The sequence below is a fragment of the Ovis canadensis genome, chromosome 15 (genome assembly GCF_042477335.2).
Source record: "Ovis canadensis isolate MfBH-ARS-UI-01 breed Bighorn chromosome 15, ARS-UI_OviCan_v2, whole genome shotgun sequence".
NCBI lineage: Eukaryota > Metazoa > Chordata > Mammalia > Artiodactyla > Bovidae > Ovis > Ovis canadensis.
The window spans coordinates 37104590-37123102 of record NC_091259.1 but is presented as its reverse complement, the minus strand read 5'-3'; the positions used below and the strand labels follow the sequence as shown (position 1 = coordinate 37123102).

At 37.9% G+C, this 18513-nt stretch overlaps 1 protein-coding gene across 1 annotated transcript in view; it reads right to left on the bottom strand.

The window, feature by feature from the left end:
- Positions 1–18513, bottom strand: part of ARCN1 (archain 1) — a 29215-nt gene that overhangs the window by 2339 nt on the left and 8363 nt on the right. The window contains exons 2-9 of the mRNA XM_069555364.1: positions 14790–15053; positions 14134–14313; positions 13802–14007; positions 12813–12977; positions 6885–7050; positions 4338–4485; positions 3932–4040; positions 1372–1576 (exon numbers count right to left, since the gene is read on the bottom strand). Of these exons, the coding sequence (XP_069411465.1) occupies positions 1372–1576; positions 3932–4040; positions 4338–4485; positions 6885–7050; positions 12813–12977; positions 13802–14007; positions 14134–14313; positions 14790–15053 (1443 nt within the window). The remainder of the gene's footprint in view (positions 1–1371; positions 1577–3931; positions 4041–4337; positions 4486–6884; positions 7051–12812; positions 12978–13801; positions 14008–14133; positions 14314–14789; positions 15054–18513) is intronic.

Genomic DNA, 18513 nt, shown 5'->3' with positions numbered 1-18513 from the left:
CTATAAAACCCATTAGGTCACAGACATTCTATAAGGATGACCAATTAACATTCTGACCCAAAAGGCAATATTCAACATTACTTGTTAAAAGTGCTCTCAAAGTCTCTCTAAGCTACTCTATCATACTTATTTTCTAGATATGGCTGGGTTGTTCCAATGAGATTTCTTTTTACTACTAATAATAAACATCCAGTTTAATGAATTACCTGTAACAATGGTGCCTGTAATGGCACCAACACAAAACTTGAAGCACTGACTCACATTTTCTAATGAAGTTCTGATGGAGCAATTTATACTGTCCTGTTCTTCAAATGGTCCCTAACAGGAAAATGTCTCGGGTTCAACAATGTGCTCCAGTACTGATGGGGTTGAGCCAATAACTGAGTGGGGGCAGGGGAGAGAGAAAACTGACAGGAAATTATAACTTCCTAAGCACTTAGAGGAGAGACAGAGACCATCTGGAAAGGTAAGAGTGCAAATCAACAAGTCAGAGGGGAAGATGACAATATAAACTCAGTGCTTGTAATGCAATTTCAAAAACTAGAAAAACAAGGAGTTAAAAATAATGACCTAAACAGTTTACAGGGAATTCCCTGGCAGTCCTGTGGTTAGGATTTGGCACTTTCACTGCCATGGGCCTGGGTTCAATCCCTGGTTGAGAAACTAAGATCATGTAAGCCATGTGGTACAGCCTAAACAAACAAATAAGGAACAGTTCACAGATTTCCACTGTTTTGTTCACCTAAAGGACAGAGTTTACAGCAGAAATGGCTTATAATGGTCCATATTAATGATGGGAAGCAGTCTTTGGGTTTAAATCAAGTGACAATACTACAAAAGGGATTATAAGTCATGTGCTGAATGCTTTGGTAAATGGATTCTAAGATACATGAGATTATTGAAAACACAGGCAACTAAGAGATATGACTCCTGCACAACCCATAATACTTTTATACATAGTCACATTCAATTTCTTTATCTGATCTAGAGAAAAAAACCTGAAATAAAGCAGGTGAAGAATTTGACCAAGACTGTGGCTCAGCATTAAAGAATCTGCCTGTAATACAGGAGACTAGGGTTTGATCCCTGGGTCGGGAAGATCCCGTGGAGGAGGGCATGGCAACCCACTCCAGTATTCTTGCCTGGAGAATCCCATGGACAGAGGAGCCTGGTTGGCTACAGTCCAAAGGGCTGCAAAGAGTCGAACATGACTGGAGCAACTGAGCACACACGCAATACAATGAGACAGCAATGGAATCCATGGGGGACATCATTTTTTCTGATTTTCTGCTCTGTCTATGAAGTCATTTTGCCTATTAAACATCTGTTCTACCACCTTCCCCGTGTAAGATTTCTATTAAAAGGGAATACCTGTATGTTACAGTAATTTTTTTTGGAGATGAAGGAGACTTGAACAGGGAAGAAGTCATTGGGCTGCCCAGCAATGCTGAACTCAAGGCTGCCACTCTTATTTTTGGCATCAATCACGGGCAGGCACCACTCCAGGGTATTTCGTCGACTGTCATGTCGATACTCGCCATCAATCTCACCAATCACTGGAGCGCCAACACCAGATCTGCCACAAGAAACACCCATGTCAAGTTAGTTGTCCAGAGTTAGAAAAACTCTGCCAAGGAAAACCAGCCCCAAATATGATTATGCTTCTCAAATTCTTCCTGCTTTTATACAGTCCTAGAAAAAATTAGACTCCCTGATAACCTCAAGGACCCTTACACTGGCTAAGGGTTTCACTTATCCCTTCTGTAGGTCCAGATATATACAACCGTAAGTAATTGGCACACAGTCATGAGGTGTTCCAACTTATGGACTAGATCTGGAGCTGGCAGGGGACTGAGACTGACAAATGTGTGAAGTGGGATATATTTCAAAAAATCCTGCACTGATGCTTTGCTGCACTGTCAAGAAGCAATTTTAATATAGTGTTGTTCTCTTTATAGATGCCAATGGGGGGAAAAACAGGTTGATAATAACAGTGGGGGAGAACTTAAAATGCCTATGGTTATTTAGAATGGAAATGAATTTGGACCTCTGAGAATGTTTTCAAAAGATTTCAGAATGTTTCAAAACTTACTGTAGTTGATGCCAGTGGGTTTATTTGATTTACAATCCAGGAAATCAACTTTTATTTGGCAAGTGAAAGAACAACTGCCCCTGGGCAAACGTGAGCATGATGGGAAAGAGAGATACACAGTTGTCCTAAATCTGCAGGAGAACCAGGGCTAGTGAGGATGTATTTCACACCCGCACACATGGCTGACATGCAGTGTCACCTACTCCTACACATTCTAAATTTACCACCTTTTAATTCACCAGTGACATCCAATGTTTGCATTAGGGCTTGGTAAATAAGGGAGACCAGAAAAACTTTGATAAAGGGTGAGATAACACAATTAACTCTTTTATGGTCCCAGTTGTATATATGTTTCTTCCCTTTCCCCTTGTTCCCATTCTGGTTCTGAGCTCTAATTTGATCAGTTCTAGACAAAAGGGTAAAGTGCTGTCCAAGGGTCTCTTCTGGAGACTGTTGCAAAATTGAACTAAGACACAGGAAACCACCATAACCACAATTATAGGGTAGATGGAGAGGCCTAAAACTTGTGGCATCCTAAAAATAATCTAGCAAAATAAATCTTGACAAAATAAAACCCACACCTGTCACCAACGCCCAAGTCTCAGGATGGTTCAAGGCAGACATCTATTGTTCTGAAGTAACAACCAAGCTGTGAAGAATTAAGATGATTAGCCCATTAAAGGGGACACTGGTAATAAATCATGTTTTAAAAAATGGAAATAAGAGTGACTAAAACCAGACCTGGCCATGTCAGGACCTGAATCAAACTATAAATTAATTTAATTTTAATTCAAATTAATTTGAATAAACCTGCATATTAAATTAGAACTGTTTTCTCTGTAATAATAACTGAGCAATTTAATAGTAAAAACACACTAAGAATATACTTACTAGGTATTCATTATTAAGCCCTGTATTTAATCATGGGGATGCTGAGAGGCAAAGGAGAGGAGCAGGGATTCAATGGTGAAATAATAATAGTTCAGTCACTAGAAATGCTAGTGAGGAGATAAAAGTTTTCTAGGTGATCCTAGAAAGTATGCCATTTAAGCATACATCAAAACTTACTGGAACTAAACTTCTGGGGGTGATGGATTTTTGTTATTTTAATTGTGATCAGGTTTCACAGGTGCATATAGGTCAAAACTTATCCAATTGTACAATTTAAACATACGTAGTTTATTGCATGTCAACCATACCTCAATGAAGTTGTCTGAAAATTTCCTGAAACTAATGCAAATATCTTGTTTCACCAAGAATAGCACCCTGAAATCACTCTCATCTTTAGCTGGTAACTTAGCAAAGACCGTGAAAAAAGAATTCAGTCTGACAGACTCAATTTCTTATTTAAGAGTTGCAAAACAGAACAGAGAACTGGCTCCTCCTTCTGGAAACCTTCATTACTACAGGAACAAACTGAAGACCAACATCTGAAAACACAGCTTTAGAACTACAACCAGCTTTGTATGTTTGGCTTTAAAGTCAGTAATATGCACTCCTTCAAAAGTATACAGTTGGATACATTTTGACATTACATTGTAATGTAAGCACATTACAATCAAGTCACAGAATATCTCCATCATCTCCAAAGCTTCCTTGTGCTCCTCTGCAGTCAAATGCCTGATTTCTGTCCCAAGGGTATTACCTTTTCAGAATGTCTTATACATGGAATCATACAGTTAGTATGCAGTCTTTTGCACCAGGCTTCTTTCACAACTGGCCTTTGTATCTTATATATCTTAGCATGGACAGTCAGCTAAGTGTTGCCTCCAAAACTGAGTTCTAAAAGACTAGTTCTATAAGCTCACTATAGAAAAAGTGATTATATGGGGAACTTACGGGAGTGGAATGGTGATAATCACATCATTCAGTTCTAAATTATCTTCTTGTAGCTCATATTCTATGTTGACATCACAACCATTTCCACTTTCTGAGGGCCAGCAATTAACTGAAGACAAAAGCAAAGCAAGTATACTAGAACATTAGGAAAAGAATGAAGCAAAGTTAAGACTGCAAATCAAAACCGATACCAGCAAGCCTTAAAACATTCTAATGTAAACTACTAGAAACAATGGTTTCAAAATTAAAGATATTAAAAATTAAACCTAATCATTAAAATACAGTCCATTTTAAAAAGTCATTTTGCCAAAAAGAATTATGGCAATAAGGATAAGAGTGCACAAGTCAGGGCTATTTCTAATTTTCAGTGCAGACTAGCTTAGTAGGACTGGCCAGAGGCACCTACTTGTCAGTGGAATAAAAGATTCCTCTGTGGTCTGTAGTCTCCACTTTAGCACCCCTACATCACTGTTGACTGGAAATGACTTCTCTGGATTCTTCAAACCAATTAGAGATTCTGCAGTGAAAAGTTTTTTATCCACATTTGGATGTGTCTGAAATGAGAAAGGAAAGAAAATTTCTGAGGTTCAGACATGACAAGACAGGAAATAAATTCCTTTTGGTCTTACATGGCCCATAATCTAAACATCTAAAATAGGGTGCATAAAAAAATTTCAATTATTTTTTATTTTGAAGAAAGATTTCCCTTCTTCAAAGACTGTGTTTTAAAAAATGTTGATTGCACTGGGTCTTCATTGTGGTGAGCAGGCTTAGCAACCCCACATCATATGGGATCTTAGTTCCCCCACCAGGGATTGAACCCACAAACCCTGCATTGGAAGGTGGAATCTTAACTACTGAACCACCAGGGAGGTCCCTGAAAGACTTTTAAAGGTTTAAGACATTTTAAAAATAGCAATAATGTAATTTTTACTCTAAACCATTTTGTTTGTAAGTAACAAGTTAGTAATTTTGTAACTAAAAAAGTTAAAAGACCATCAGCCAAGTCCTTTACAAAAATACTTTAGGGGGAGCAGCCTCATGGTGAGGCCAAGCTGGCCAAATAGAAGAGAAGGGTCAAAGTTTGATCCGCCATCTTTGTCACACAGTAGTCCTCATCTTACACTAACGAAGGAGAGGGAAAAGCTCTGTGCAAAGTTTACTTGCAATTTTGTGTAGAGAGCTAAAGTTGTTCAAACTCAGGCCAAATAAGATGGACCAATCTTTTCTAAAGAAGTCATATTAGGGGAAAAAAGGAAAAAGAAGAAACTTTTGCATTGATGACTATATACACTTTACGAGCCAGCAATGCTACTGTCAAATAATATAAGCACTACTTCCAAAAGACAATTGTGTGTTGGTTATGCTGTTCAACTGTGGTGTTGGAAAAGACTCTTGAGAGTCCCTTGAACTGCAAGAAGATCCAACCAGTCATTCCTAAAGGAAATTAGTCCTGAATATTCATTGGAAGGACTGATGCTGAAACTCCAATACTTTGGCCACCTGATGCGAAGAAGTGATTCATTTGAAAAGACCCTGATGCTGGGAAAGACTGAAGGCAGGAGGAGAAGGGGATGACAGAGGGTGAGATGGTTGGATGGCATCATTGACTTTATGGACATGAGTTTGGGCAAGTTCAGGGAGTTGGTGATGAACAGGGAAGCCTGGCATGCTGCAGTCCATGGAGTCCCAAAGAATTGAACATGACTGAGCTGAACTGAACTGAACTATGAGGCAGGGAAAAAAGTAGACAAAATCATCTTCTTCTCTGAAAAGGCCTGGTTCTTGTGACAAGAGATGTAAGATCAACTATCTAAATAAAATATAACAATCTTCCTTGGTGGTCCAGTGGTTAAGACTCCCCACTTCTAATGAAGAGCAGGTGGGTTTGATACCTGGTCAGGGAACTAAGATCCCATACGTCACACAGCACAACCAAAAATTTTTAAAAATAAAATAAGACAGGACTTCCTGTGGCTCAATGGTAAAGAATCCACCTGCCAATGCAGGTGACCAATCCCTGATTCGGGAAGATCCCACATGCCACGAAGCAACTAAGCCTGTGAGCTACAACTATTGAGCCTGTGCACCAAAACTATTGAGCCTATTTCCTAGAGCCTGGAAGCTTCAACCACTGAAGCCCGTGGACCTAGAGCGTGTACTCTGAAACAAAAGAAGCCACTGCAATGAGAAACCTGGACACCACAGCTAGAGAGCAGCCTATGCAGCAACAAAGACTCACCCAAACCATCAATAAAAGAAATTTTCGAAAATAAGTAAATAAAATGTACCAAAAACAACCGTTATAAAGGTTTCTTAGAAAGAAGCCACATAGGTGGAACATACTTATTTTTAAGAATTCTATGTACATTTCGAATATACCATTAGATACTGCCCTTCAGCTAACAAAACAAGCACTGGCAGTTTATAGAGTAGCAGTTAATAAAATACCTGCCCATTAAGTTTTAAAACTTGTTGTTTCTTTAACTATACTTCAAGCAAAATCTTAAATGAATTTACTTTTGCATAATAGTAACAGATAAGCATCTCTTTGTACCTCTGTATGAAGTCATTTATTAGATTTCAAAATGACCTTTCACTCAATTTCAATATTAAAAGGTCATACTAAAACAGCTGCTGTCAATCACTCACAACGGGCCTGGGAAGGCATTTATCGACTCAAGGCATCCACTGTAGATAACAGATTAACTTTTTTCCTATGCATTTAGAATGGTACTGCTGCTGCTGCTGCTGCTAAGTCGCTTCAGTTGTGTCTGACTCTGTGCAACCCCATAGACGGCAGCCCACCAGGCAGGCTCCTCTGTCCCTGGGATTAGTTACATAAAATAAATAATCATCTGTGTTCTATGGTTCATACAGGAACTCCAGCTGAACAAGACTGTGCTAAGTAGACAACAGCCTTGATAATCCCTTATTAAAAGCCTCTATGCACCTGTAGCTGTACTCCTTTCTTGTCTTCATTTTCCACATGAAGACGAATTCGGCCAAATTTATCATCTGAGATCCTAAGCATGATCATGCCGTGCAGCTCCATGTTCTGTAACCCTCCATCTCGGCCACAGGTTAATGTGATCTTCTCCTCAATCTTCATGTGCACACTGTAGAGAAAGAAAAATAAATTTGTTCAGAAAGGTAAAAACCAGAATTCCCTTTCTCTGGGGATGTTGATTAGCCATCAGCAACTTATTTTAAGGTGTTGCAGCCATATGTATCAAAATTTATAGCATTAAACAAACTATTACATTTTGTTAAAAATTTATTTTTTATTGCTTTGGGTCTTCCTTGCTGTATGCCAAACTATTACATTTAGAATGACAAAAAGCAAGGTCCTGCTGTATAGCACAGGGAACTATATCCAATCTCCCAGGATAAACCATAATGGAAAAGATTTCCTGTATCTATATATGCATAACTGAGTCACTCTGCTGTACAACAGAAATGAATACAACACTGTAAATCAACTACATGTCAACTTTTCAAACAAGGAAAAGAATACTTTATCACTATAGAAAATAAAATAAAGCATTATATCCTTTGGTTTAGCGATTCGTCATCATACAGGTAAGTCTGCACCTGTGTAACACAATGTATGTTATTCACTGAAAAACTGTTTGCAATAGCAAAAGTTTAGAAATAAATGTCCATCACCAGGAGGACGACTTAAATACATATAAAAGTATGTCGACAAAATGAATACTGGGCAATTACAAGAAAAAGAGGAACAATTGACCAAGTTTTTTATTTGAAAATACTGTCAAAAACTAAAAAATCAGGGACTTTTCTGGTGGTCCAGTGGTTAAGACGCTGCACTTTCACTATAGAGTGGGGGGGGTTCAATCCCTGGTCAGGGAACTAAGTTTTCACACGTTGCATGGTGCGGCCAAAAAAGAAAAAAAAAGATTAAAATGGTAACAGGAATATATGCATACCCCTTTTTATCTGTTGCTAATATTTTATCCCATTTGTTTGATCATTTGCATACTCTATGTAACTATATTTTACTTTTTCTCCTGAACCATTTACACGCAGATCATATACATCATGGCCCCTTATCCCTAAACATTTTTCAGAATATACTTTGTGAGAATACGATATTCTCTCACATAACCACAGCTCTGTTATTAACTTCACAAATTTATCAGTTCAGTTCAGTTGGTCAGTCATGTCCAACTCTTTGCAACTCCACGGACTGCAGCATACCAGGCTTCCCTGTCCAACACCAACTCCTGGAGCTTGCTCAAACTCATGTCCATTGAGTTGGTGATGCCATCCAACCATCTCATCCTCTGTTGTCCACTTCTCCTCCTGCCTTCAATCTTTCCCAGCATGAGGGTCTTTTCAAATGAGTCACTTCTTCGCATCAGGTGGCCTAAATATTGGAGTTTCAGCTTCAGCATCAGTCCTTTCAATGAATATTCAGGACTGATTTCCTTTGGGATGGACTGGTTGGATCTCCCTGCAGTCCAAGGGACTCTCAAGAGTCTTCTCCAACACCACATTTCAAAAGCATCAGTTCTTCAGTGCTCAGCTTTCTTTACAGTTCAACTCTCACATCCATACACGACTACTGGAAAAACCATAGCTTTGACTAGACATTCCTTTGTCAGCAAAGTAATGTCTCTGCTTTTTAATATGCTATCTAGATTGGTCATAGCTTTTCTTCCAAGGAGCCAGCGTCTTTCATTTCATGGCTGCAGTCACCATCTGCAGTGATCTCGAAGCCCAAAAAATTAAAGTCTGTCACAATTCCCATCATTTACCCATCTATTTGCCATGAAGTGATGGGACCAGATGCCATGATCTTGGTTTTTTGAATGTTGTGTTTTAAGCCACTCTCCTCTTTCACTTTCATCAAGAGGCTCTTTAGTTCTTCTTCGCTTTCTGCCATAAGGGTGGTATCATCTGCATATCTGTTATTGATGTCTCTCCCAGCAATCAATTGATTTTTCACTTAATTGAAGACAAAAATTTCCTTATAACACCCAAAAAAGATATCCTTTTCATCACAGGGGATTGGAATGCAAAAGTAGGAAGTTCAGAGAAACCTGGAGTAACAGGCAAATTTGTCCTTGGAATACAAAATGAAGCAGGGAAAAGGCTAACAGAGTTTTGCAAAGAGAACACACTGGTCATAGCAAACACTCTCTCTTCCAACAACACAAGAGAAGATCTACACATGGACATCACCAGATGGTCAATACCGAAATCAGATTGATTACATTCTTTGCAGCCAAAGATGGAGAAGCTTTATACAGTCAATAAAAACAAGACTGGCAGCTGACTGTGGCTCCAATCATGAACTCCTTATTGCCAAATTCATACTTAAATTGAAGAAAGTAGGGGAAACCACTAGACCATTCTGGCATGACCTGAATAAAATCCCTTATGATTACACAGTGGAAGTGACAAATAGATTCAAGGGATTAGATCCGATAGACAGAGTGCCAGAAGAACTGTGGACAGAGGTTCGGGACACTGTACAGCAGGTAGGGATGAAGACCATCCCTAAAGAAAAAGAAATTCAAAAAGGCAAAATGGTTGTCTGAGGAGGTCTTACAAATAGCTGTGAAAAGAACAAAAGCTAAAGGCAAAAGAGAAAAGGAAAGCTATACCCATTTGAATGAAGAGTTCCAAAGAATAGCAAGGAGAGTCAGGAAAGCCTTCCTCCGTGATCAGTGCAAAGGAATAGAGGAAAACAACAGAATGGGAAAGACTAGAGATCTCTTCAAGAAAATCAGAGGTACCAAGGGAACATTTCATGCAAAGATGGGTAAAATAAAGGACAGAAATGGTATGGACCTAACAGAAGCAGAAGATATTAAGAAGAGATAGCAAGAATACACAGGAGAACTACACAAAAAAGATCTTCAGGACCCAGATAACCACGATGGTATGATCACTCACCTAGAACCAGACATTAGGAAGCATCATTACAAGCAAAGCTAGTGGAGGTGATGGAATTCCAGTTGAGCTATTTCAAACTCTAAAAGGTGATGCTGTCAAAGAGCTGCACTCAATATGCCAGCAAATTTGGAAAACTCAGCAGTGGCCGTGGGACTGGAAAAGGTCAGTTTTCATTTCAGTTCCAAAGAAAGGCAATGCCAAAGAATGTTCAAACTACCGCACAACTGCACTCATCTCACACACTAGCAAAGTATTGCTCAAAATTCTCCAAGCCAGGCTTCAACAATATGTGAACCAGGAACTTCCAGATGTTCAAGCTGGATTTAGAAAAGGCAAATTGCCAACATCCGTTGGATCATAGAAAAGGCAAGAGAACACCAGAAAAAATCTACTTCTGCTTTATTGATTATGCCAAAGCCTTTGACTGTGTACATCATAACAAACTGGAAAATTCTTCAAAGATGGGAATACCGGACCTCTTTACCTGCCTCATAAGAAATCTGTATGTAGGTCAAGAAGCAACAGTTAGAACCAGATATCAAACAACAAACTGGTTACAAATAGGCAAAGGAGTACATCAAGGCTGGCTATTGTCACCCTGCTTATTTAACTTCTATGCAGAGTACATCATGAGAGACACTGGGTTGGAAGAAGCACAAGGTGAAATCAAGATTGCCAGGAGAAATATCAATAACCTCAGATACGCAGATAACACTACCCTTACGGCAGAAAGTGAAGAAGAACTAAAGAGCCTCTAGATGAAAGTGAAAGAGGAGAGTGAAAAAGCTGGCTTAAAACTCAACATTCAGAAAACTAAGATCATGGCATCTGGCCCCATCACTTCATGGCACATAGACGGGTAAACGAAGGAAACAGTGGGCTGCAAGATCACTGCAGATGGTGACTGCAGCCATGAAATTAAGAGATGCTTACTCCTTGGAAGGAAAGTTATGACCAACTTAGACAGCGTATTAAAAAGAGACATAACTTTGCTGAAAAGGTCCATCTAGTCAAAGCTATGGTTTTTCCAGTAGTCGTGTATGGATGTGAGAGTTGAACTGTAAAGAAAGCTGAGTGCCAAAGAATTGATGCTTTTGAACTCTGGTGTTGGAGAAGAGTCTTGAGAGTCCCCTGGACTGCAAGAAGATCCAACCAGTCAATCCTAAAGGAAATCAGTCCTGAATATTCATTAGAAGGACTGATGCTGAAGCTGAAACTCCAATATTTAGGCCACCTGATGCGAAGAAGTGACTCATTTGAAAAGACCCTGATGCTGGGAAAGATTGAAGACAGGAGAAGTGGACGACAGAGGATGAAATGGTTGGATGGCATTACTGACTCAATGGATATAAGTCTGACTAAATTCTGGGAGTTGGTGATAGACAGGGAGCCCTGGCATGCTACAGTCCATGGGGTCACAAAGAATAGGACACGACTGAGTGACCGAACTGCAGTGAAAAAAGCAAGTGGAAAATGTGTTAAGTACACCACCACTTATGTATAACAAGAAAAAAACAGAAATTATACCATATTTTTATTCATCTATACATACATTATCTCTCTTGGAAGATATACACACAAACTATTTGATGCTAGTCGTATCTGAAGAGAGAACCTTGAATGGCTGGGTGGGAAGAAGTTTTAGTGCAACATCCTTTGAACCTTTTGAATTTTGAACAACTACATGAATGTATAATCTAGTTTTTAAAATAAATAAAATAAAAGGTACTGCTGCTATGGGCCATTATTAAGTACAATCTATCCATATTCCTCACTAAAACAGCTTTCAGCTGGGTGAACTTCAGTGGTTTAAAAAACTATGCTGGCGTCCTACTTTATTCTGTTCCAACCTCTAAGTCTTCCCAGAAACAAAATCATGAGACTCAAGACCACAGAGACGTGTATCTGAAGACAATGCATGGTATCATTTACCTTCATAAGCATCTGCTCCATGCTCAAGTATTCCAACATTCAGAAAAGATTTTCAAGCTCTCTCTAGTACATGATAGTCTCCAACATCTTATTAAAATAGTGTCAAACCTGTCTCCTTCAGAGCAACCACTAGGAATAACACAGGAGCTTTATTGATTTAAAAGATTTATCCCAACAAAACCCTGTTCATTTCATATAAAATAAGACACACAATATACTCCTCTTTGAAGCACACTTGATAGAGGTATCCTCCCAGACTCATCTTTCACTTGACCTCAAAATCATCAGTAACAGTAGAAAGTCTGGGCTTCAAGACAAGAAATCTGAGTCATGAAAATGTGAACTTGATAACTACCACTTAAAAATGTTACCAACCAGTACCATAGTCCTGAGATAAGAGACAAATCAAAATATTCTATACTGGCTTTAAATACTTAAAAAGCAAAAATAACACATTAATTTGCTACTAAAGATATTTATAATTTTTGTCCTAATTAGAGAAAGACATGCCAAAACATAGTACAGAGATAATCACTGTTCTAGTACTCTAATTCAAGTTCACTTTAAGAGACAAAGTATAAACTAAGCATGAAGAAAAGTTATTTTTTGTTTAATTTAACCACCACAGAGTTGGTAGAAAGGTTAAGTTCTAAACAGAAAATAGATGGCTAAGAGTCCCCAGTCATGGTTCGAAGAGGGCAGAGGGGGAATATCTCATGTTAATACCTAAAATTTTACTGAAGTGTAGCTGATTTACAATGTTGTGTTTAATGTCTACTGTACAGCAAAGTGACTCAGTTATACATATTTATTTTTTTCATATTCCTTTCCATTATGGTTTATCACAGGATACTGAATGTAGTTCCCTGTGTGATAATATACAGTAGAACACTACTGTTTAGAATATACTCTTAAGTCTTTGAAATCTGGGAAAATTAAAAAACACAAAAAGAATTTATAAAGTATTGATAAAAAAATTTTTAACACCATGTGGTCTGTTCCTACTGAAAAAGTTACCACTTACCTCTCCATATTAATGGGTGGAGCATGCACTTTGGTTGCTTCAGAGGTACGCTTGCCCATATTGGAGGATATGATATTTTCACCTTCAGATTTCAATTTGTCAACGAAGTTATCTACTTCCTTTCCTTTGGCTCCCAGTTTCAGAGCTTTGCTAGGGCCTGAAGGTCTAAGTGGAAGAATGCAAAAATAAGAAAAAATTCACACATGATTTAAAGTTAAAAACTAATTAATAATTCCCTATCACTAAAGCTTTCCCTAAAGCTGCTCTTTAAGAGAAATGTGAATACCTCAAGGGAAAAACTACAGTTTCCTAGTGTTTAGTGGACCACTAAACTATTTCTTGTTTGAACTGGCAGCTGGATCACTATTAACATGTAAGTTTCAGAGATTCTCTGTTGGTCCAGTTGTTAGGATTCTGTGCTTCTACTGCAGGGCACAGGTTCACTCCCTGGTTGGGGAACTAAGATCTTGCATGCTATAGGGGCATGACCAGAAAACAAACAAACAGAAGAACCACATAAGCTTCAAGTACCCAAAGACCAAAGGTATACTTTGATAAGCATGTATGAGCTGAGGAAAACTTTGTACCTTTTGTCCAGATAAATATACTTATATACAAACAAACTTTTTCATATAATTTTAGGTAGTTTAGATTCTCCCTGAAATCCATTTATGAACACTAGATTAAAAGTATGTGTCCCTTAAACAGTTAAATAACTCTTTTTCCAATATAAGGCAACTCTCATAGGAAATTGAGCTTCACGGTAAAATTTGTAAAAGAACTCTCTTTCACACGAAAGGGAAAACAATGCAATCAGATTTCTCCCTTATCCCCATATTATCAATATGCAGCCAAATTTAATATTACAACTTACTTTATCAAGGCACTCATTATTTCGCCTAGAAATCAGATATTGCTCTGAGATACACACATATAGCCTTCATCTGCCATTCTAGAACTGTATTCTAGGTGATTACACTAGATTATACCTGGCTGGTGCAGGTGCCACTTTTGGTTTATCAGTATCAATGATGGTCTCTGTGATCATAGAAGTTGTGCTGCCTCCAGACACTGTGGAGCTTCCAAAGCCCCCAAATCCTGGTGCTTTTTTGCCCTGTCTCTCTGCATCTCTTCGGGCCTGCTGTAATTCTTTTGCTTTACGCCGCATCTCAGCCTTGGCTTCACGCTCTTGAGTCTACGAAAAGAGACATACTTGGATGCAGCTTTGAGTTCAGACCAAACTAGTAAATAAAAACAGGAAAGTCAGACAGAGAAGCCTAAAAGAAAGACACAAACCAGCAGTCTCAAAGACCCTGTTTACCTCTCTGACTGCTCTGAACACCTTCTCCTCATGGGAATCCATTTCTGTGAAGGTTCTGATCTGCGCCAGGTTAACATTCTCCCGGTATCCCAAGGCAACAATTTCATCAAATGCAAAAATCAAATCAAAACAGTGCTCAGATATTTCATTCTCTTCTAAGGCTCGGCAATATTCAGGAATCTAATCATGAGGAACAATGGAAAAAAAATATTTAGAATGTATCAGCAGTTATGCTTTCCCACTCTTATCCTGTAAAATACATAAATTTCAATATGCCTGAATCGCTTTACTAGCTCCTTCCACTACTCTTTAAGCAAGTCTTTGGCATCAGCCTTTGTATGTGTGTGGCTACATCAACAAGTCTCACCGAAAGAATATTCTCTAAAAATATGGCCAAATAAGTGTCAGAACCACAAGGGCAGGTTATAGTTACTGCTAGAGAACTGGGAAACAAAAGAGCAATTTTCATACTCTCCTTTGTAATATTTACAGTCTTAGGATATCCAGTAAAAGGAGATGTGATGTAAGATGCTGGGATGGGGACTAGGTGCATAGAACACGCAAAATGATAAGCATCAGCTGCTTTGGGGAAAAAATAGTTTCACACAAAAAACTTAAAATTCAAAAACCTTAACCCAATATTACAGGACTCTTACCACTCTTGAGAAGAGCCTTAGGGTCTCCAGATCTTCTAATATGTTGCTGTTTTTGGTAGTGATCAGTACCATGTACAATTTCTCCATAGGCTGATAAACATATCTGACACTCTCTGTTTCCACAAATGTATGTTGTTTTCCAGTGTTCATGAGCTTTGGAAAAGCTGCTAACAAGCCCTCAATCCGAGTTCGAGTCATCTCTACAAACTGTCGAGAAACAATAGCTTTTCCTGCTTTTGTACAGACCGCTGCTGCCAACAGCACCTGCAAGGAACATGTAAATAAGTACTAATCATTTTTTTAATGTGTGTTTTCTCAACATCCTCAGATCTGTAGAATGCCACACTCAGTTATTTAGTGATATAACTACTACTAGAATGCTGACTTTCAGACTCTACTTCATTGCCTTTTAATTATACTATGTCATTCATAAGATAAAGGTGAAGTAGAGGAAAATGAAGCTATTACTCCTGTTTTTCAATAACACACCTATAGAAAAACTTAGTAAAGAAATAATTTTTTCTAAGTCTACACACATTATTAATGGGTCCCCTGTGACTCAAAACTGGGCTGCTCTCTGCTTTGGCAGACCCATAAATAGCTTAAACTTATTGAAGGAAAAACAGAAATTTCTACAGAGGTCTGATCAGGCAGGCTGAATAGTTATACAAGGCCCCAAAACTTTCCTTTCATTTTTACCTAAAATATGGAACCAATCTAGTGAGTCTAAATTTATCTTCTGCTCTTAGATTAACCCACACTAACTTACCTCCAGACACACAAACAATCTGTAAAATGAAAAACTAAGTGGCTCAATGTTTCACACAGGTTTTGACAGTGGGCAATGATCAAGACCAATAGCCCTTTTTTCCAGAGTCTGGCATTTCGTTAAACAAAACAAAGCACCAAAGAAGATATGACCAAATGTCATTAGCAGAGTAGTAAGAAAATTAAGTTTAGTGTTAATAGTCTCTTCATTGCAGGAACCCAGAAGTTTATAAGGACAAGTAACAGAAAGACTATTTACACATATTGGAAGCCTCAATACTAGGATACAACTTCTGAAATATTAACATTCTATTGGTCAGGTTCCTCAGTTTTACAGAAATCTTTCCTCTACAGGTGAGCAGCTGGAAAAAAAAACAAGTTAGTCAATTTGAGCAGATATTCTTTTAGTTTCAAAACATCAATATAGTTTTATAGTGATTACAGGAGAACATAATGTCCTTATCCATCAAGAATAGGTCATCAGGGTATTTGAGGGATAATTACCATCACACTTATGTCCAAGCAGCTAGGTAAAAACAATTTATAGTGAAAAAGTGTTTGATCTATATCTTGCACAAATAACTTTCTTCTACCAAACAGATCTTTATTTTTACTGATTGATATACTTCCCATGAACACTGCAAATTTTCTCACATGAAATCTCAAGAATAAATCCTATCAACAACTGCAAGTTTAGAAAGAAACACATTTAAGAGAGTAATACAATTTTATGCTCCTGAGTCTACCAATTCTATGTTGAAACTTACCTTAATTATGCTGGCATAAAGTTATATAGTATAGAATTCAAAAGTTGTTTTTTTTTTTTAAGTAGTTCTACTTCATAAATAAATACATTCAGTAAGAATCTTGCTTTGTAAATTATACTCTTTTAAAAATATGTGTGCTCAGTTGCTCAGTTGTGCCCGACTCTTTGCAACCCCAGGAACTCCAGTCCACCAGGCTCCTCTGTCCATGGGAATTCTCTAGACAAGAATACTGGAGTGTCTCCCACATTGCAGGCAGATTCTTTACTCTCTGAGCCACCAGGGAAGCCCAAGAATACTGGAGCGGGTAGCTTATCCCTTCTCCAGGGGATCTTCCCCACCCAGGAATTGAACCAGGATTTTCTGCATTACAGGTGGATTCTTTACCAGTTGAGATAACAGGGAAGCCCCTAAAAGAGCCTCTGTATGTCAAAAATATATTTTTGTATTTTATAAATATATTTTTATATCTTATATTTTAAAATACAAGATGATATTTTAGATATATGGAAAAGTATAGAGTATAAAAATTACAGTTGATTACTTTAAAAGTGGTAAATAAGCTTGCTTAAAAGTCCCAGAACAGTCATCTTTCCCCAAAATACTTACAATTTTTTAAAATAAGTAAATAGTTTTGTACTTAAGAAATGTATCATTCACCATCACAACTACTTGGGAGGCTGCTGTTACCACCCAGGCAAGAGGCAAGAAAATATACTGAGGGGAGTAAAAGATCCCCAAAAAAGAATAAAAATGCAACAAGGTTATGATCTATTCTTTTCAAAAGAAATCTTCCACTCCATGTCTTTATTATTTTGTTGCTGTTGTTGCTATAGAATTTTTTTAAATTCAGCTTTATTGAGGCAGAATTAACATATAAAGTTCTAAGGTATTTTAAGTGTATATGGTGATTTCACATCTTTATTTTTTTCTTCCAGTTTAACTGAAATATAATTGACATACAGCACTGAAAGTTTAAGGTGTATAGCATAATGATTTGACTTAATATAAATCACAAGCTTGGTGAACATCCATCATCTCATATAGGAACAACATTAAAGAAATATAAAAAAGGGAATTCCCTCATGGTGCAGTGGTTAGAACTCTGCACTTTCACTACGAAGTACCCAAGTTCGATCCCTACTCGGGGAACTATGATCCTGTAAGCTGGCTGGCATGGCTAAAAAGAAATAGAAAAAAACTTTTTTCCCTCGTGATATTATTCTTTTAACAACTTTCATATATATATGATACAGCACTGTTAGTTATATTGATCATATTGTACACCATATGTCCAGTACGTACTTAGCTTATAACTGAAAGTTTGCACTTTTTTGACTACCTTCATCCAATCTCCCTTCCCCCTCAAGTCCCTGTCACTGGTGACCACAAATCTGATCTCTTTTCTATGAGTTTATTTTTTTAACAATAAGATTAAATTTATTTATTTTTAATTAGAGGATAATTGCTTTATAATATTGTATCGGCTATTTTTAAAGTATAACTGACCTATAACATTATGTTGGTTTTTGGTATACAACATAGTTATTCCGTATTTCTATACATTTTAAAACATTCACCATGATAACCTAGTCACCATCTGTTACCATACAAAAATATTACATAATTATAGACTATATTCCCCACATTGTCCCCATTCATGTTTTTAATAGTGTGAAACAAAGAAAGATTTCTCCAAAAAAGGGCAAGGACTCCTATAATTCTTGGTACATACGTGTACTTAGTCGTTCAGTTATGTCCGACTCTTTGCAACCCCATGGACTGTAGCCCCCAGGCTCCTCTGTCCACAGGGATTCTCCAGGCAAGAATACTGGAGTGGGTTGCCATTTCCTCCTCAGGGGATCTTCCTGACCCAGGGATAGAACCCAGCTCTCCCGCATTGCAGGCAGATTCTTTACCATCTGAGCCACCAGGGAAGCCCAAGAATATCCCCTTCTTCAGGGGATATTCCTGACCCAGGAATTGAACTGGGGTCTCCTGCATTGTAGGCGGATTCTTCACCAGCTGAGCTACCAGGGAAGCCTTGGTACACACATAGTAATACCTTAATCTTCAAGGAGAAGAAACTGACCTAAAATTATCACCAAGCAAGAGACTTAGACTTGTTTAGAAGAATAAAACCAAATATACTCAAAAATTTGCTTTCACATTAATTTTTATCATATGAGGTT